The 2,579-nt window shown below is 33.7% G+C and overlaps 1 protein-coding gene across 1 annotated transcript in view; it reads right to left on the bottom strand.

The window, feature by feature from the left end:
• The window catches only part of eevs (2-epi-5-epi-valiolone synthase), a 5,743-nt gene extending 4,861 nt beyond the window's left edge, over positions 1 to 882 (bottom strand). Inside the window, exon 1 of the mRNA XM_035662456.1 lies at positions 743 to 882. Within this exon, the coding sequence (XP_035518349.1) occupies positions 743 to 882 (140 nt within the window). The remainder of the gene's footprint in view (positions 1 to 742) is intronic.
• Between the last annotated feature and the right edge of the window lie 1,697 nt (positions 883 to 2,579).

The raw sequence follows: 2,579 nt of genomic DNA, 5'->3' as shown, positions 1-2,579 counted from the left end.
AAAAAAAAAAAACCTGTAGCATTTAAAGACTGAGAGAGGACTGTAAGTGATAAAAAAAAAAAAGCTCACTAGAAAAGAAAAGAAACTAATGGGCAAATTACAGAAAAAAGACTGTCAGAACAAAAAAATATTGTAAAAAGATAATTTAAGAAAATCCTTCCTTCCTTAATCACAATTGTAATGCAAAATACTAAAATCTCTATTTGACATCATAAATGTATAGATGTTTCATACTTGAGAAATCAATAGATTTCAAATTTTCAAAAGAAATACATTTAAACCTAAACACCTCGATGAGGATGTAACTTTACATCCTTTTTGCCTAGTGATTTTGTGCCTTTACCTCAGTTTTCTGCCATTCTGCCATTTACAATTTGAATTCAGAGCTTTTCTCTCTCATTTTTTGCTATATCAATCCAAACAAAACTGTTTTGAATACAGTAAATGTGGCTGGCTTATTTTTGTTTATGGAACACAGACAAGTAATAAGATAAGATAAGATAAGTCAGGATTCCAAATGCCTGATGTTAGATGCAATCCGATTTTGTAAATGTCAGACTATGTGATCATGTGTCAGACATCATCAATATGGAACAGCATTTTTCAAAACTTAACAAATAAAATATACTTAGAAGAGAGAAAGAAATAGAGCGAAAAAATGCATGAGAAATCTAAACAAATATATAAAATAAATGCAAGCAAGAGATCGACTTACGTGAGTAAAGAACACCGTTATACTCACATTTTTGCAGCAGAGACACAGTCACCTGTGTCCTTGTTGACCTTTCCCACTTTGCGCTTCCAGGTACCTTTGACCTGTACTAAGCTAAACTCGGTTTTCTTTTCTTTGGTGTCATTGTCCTCCAGATGAACCTTTCCCATTTTAGCGGTGGTGGCTGTGAGGTACAGTAGAAGTAAAAGCAGTGCTAGTTACAGTCTGGATAATGAGAAGCCTGCTCATGCAGTTTAAATACAGTACAGTATAGTATTTGAGTATGTCCCTGAGACAAGGGAGGAGCATTTTACACTTCACATGTCATTACATGTGTTTTTCACTTGCACAATGTTTTGTATAACGTTGAGGTAACACCTGTTCTGCAGAAAAATGCCACTTTGTTTGCATCAATGCATTGTATAGCTATAAAAAGCCAATCATTCAATGAAGATAAATGTGGTTATGGTTAAGAGAATGTTATTTCTATTTCAAATTACATTTACATAGAGGAAATCTGAACTTCAGTTTGTAGAAATGAATCAGTATTTGCAGAATAGCATTTGCATGCTGTTGCTGTTTGGTAAAAATATTTTTGGTTTTATATGAATGAAGATAAATAGTATAGTTGCAACCTTGACAGACCTTACAACAGGCGGAGATGTTTTTTTTAGCCCAAGGGATCACAGAGATTTTGCAACCCACAGTGGAATTAGAACACGTGCATTTGTTGATAAAACATTGTATTAATATTTAAATGCAATTCATTTGGCTTGTTTACATCATTTAATTTGCATCATTTAATTTGCTTTGTGATATAGAGTGATGAAAGTTTGCAGAGGAAATTACATTTCTAGATTGCAAGATTTGTCTCTTGGAAATTTGCAGGATAAACACAAGCAGCCAAAGATGACCAGTCACAATTTGTGAAGTCCTCATGTGACATCTGCATTGCCCTGACTAGTAATTGTAGTATAAAAGCATAATTTCAGTTTAAGACACACAGACAGACCATCACATTTCCACCTCTAAGCAATTTAAGTTAATCAATTCTACCCTGTATGTGAAACACCATCCCAGCTGACCAATGCATTGTGTTAATATTTAAATATAATCCATTTGGCTTAGAATTAAAATGCTTTCCTTTAATTTTATCAAAATACCTAACAATGGTCAAATAGTTTATAACACTCAGCATCATTGAAGGACCTAGCTTAACTGCAGTGGAGACACAACTTTTGTTTTATATACACGGAAAGTACTTTTTCTATGCATTAGTTTAAACTCAGTTGCTGTCTTGTAAAAATGACCTAAATCTGTATCTGAGGTTTAACTTGAACTTGATGTACTCATGGAAGAATGTTGCATTTCAAATTGCCCTGAGGAGACTTCTTGGAAAAAAACCAAGTGATATACGTACATCCAGTTCTGTCAGTGTTGCTCGTCAAAACGCAGGGTGTGGATCGTTGAGACCTTAAAAAAAAAGTGCATTTCCTTGCTTATAAAACAGTCAAATATGTAACGTACAATTTTATATCACAGCATGTCTTGCAAATTAAACAGTGAGTGGAACATAATATCTAAACAATACTTTGCTTACAGAACATAACACGCAAAAGCCATCACCTTAGAAATTCATTTTCATTTGTTCCTTTTTTTTCTCCTGTCATCTTTGTCTCAGCCGCTCTCTTTAGTGCACTTCTTCTCTGAATCTCTGAAGGATCTTTATGTGTTACATCCTGAGAGGGCAAAACATTTAAGAAAAGAACAAAAAGTAAATACAAATTTTATGACAAGTGAAGAAGACATACAAAAACAATCTTAACAATACTGCACAACTAATGTAAACCTAGCAAACGCAGAGGAG

The sequence above is a fragment of the Morone saxatilis genome, unplaced genomic scaffold, assembly GCF_004916995.1.
Source record: "Morone saxatilis isolate NCDOM2014 unplaced genomic scaffold, NCSU_SB_2.0 Contig18, whole genome shotgun sequence".
Taxonomy (NCBI): domain Eukaryota; kingdom Metazoa; phylum Chordata; class Actinopteri; family Moronidae; genus Morone; species Morone saxatilis.
Note: the sequence above shows the minus strand (reverse complement) of the source record. Positions and strands in the feature narration are given on the sequence as shown.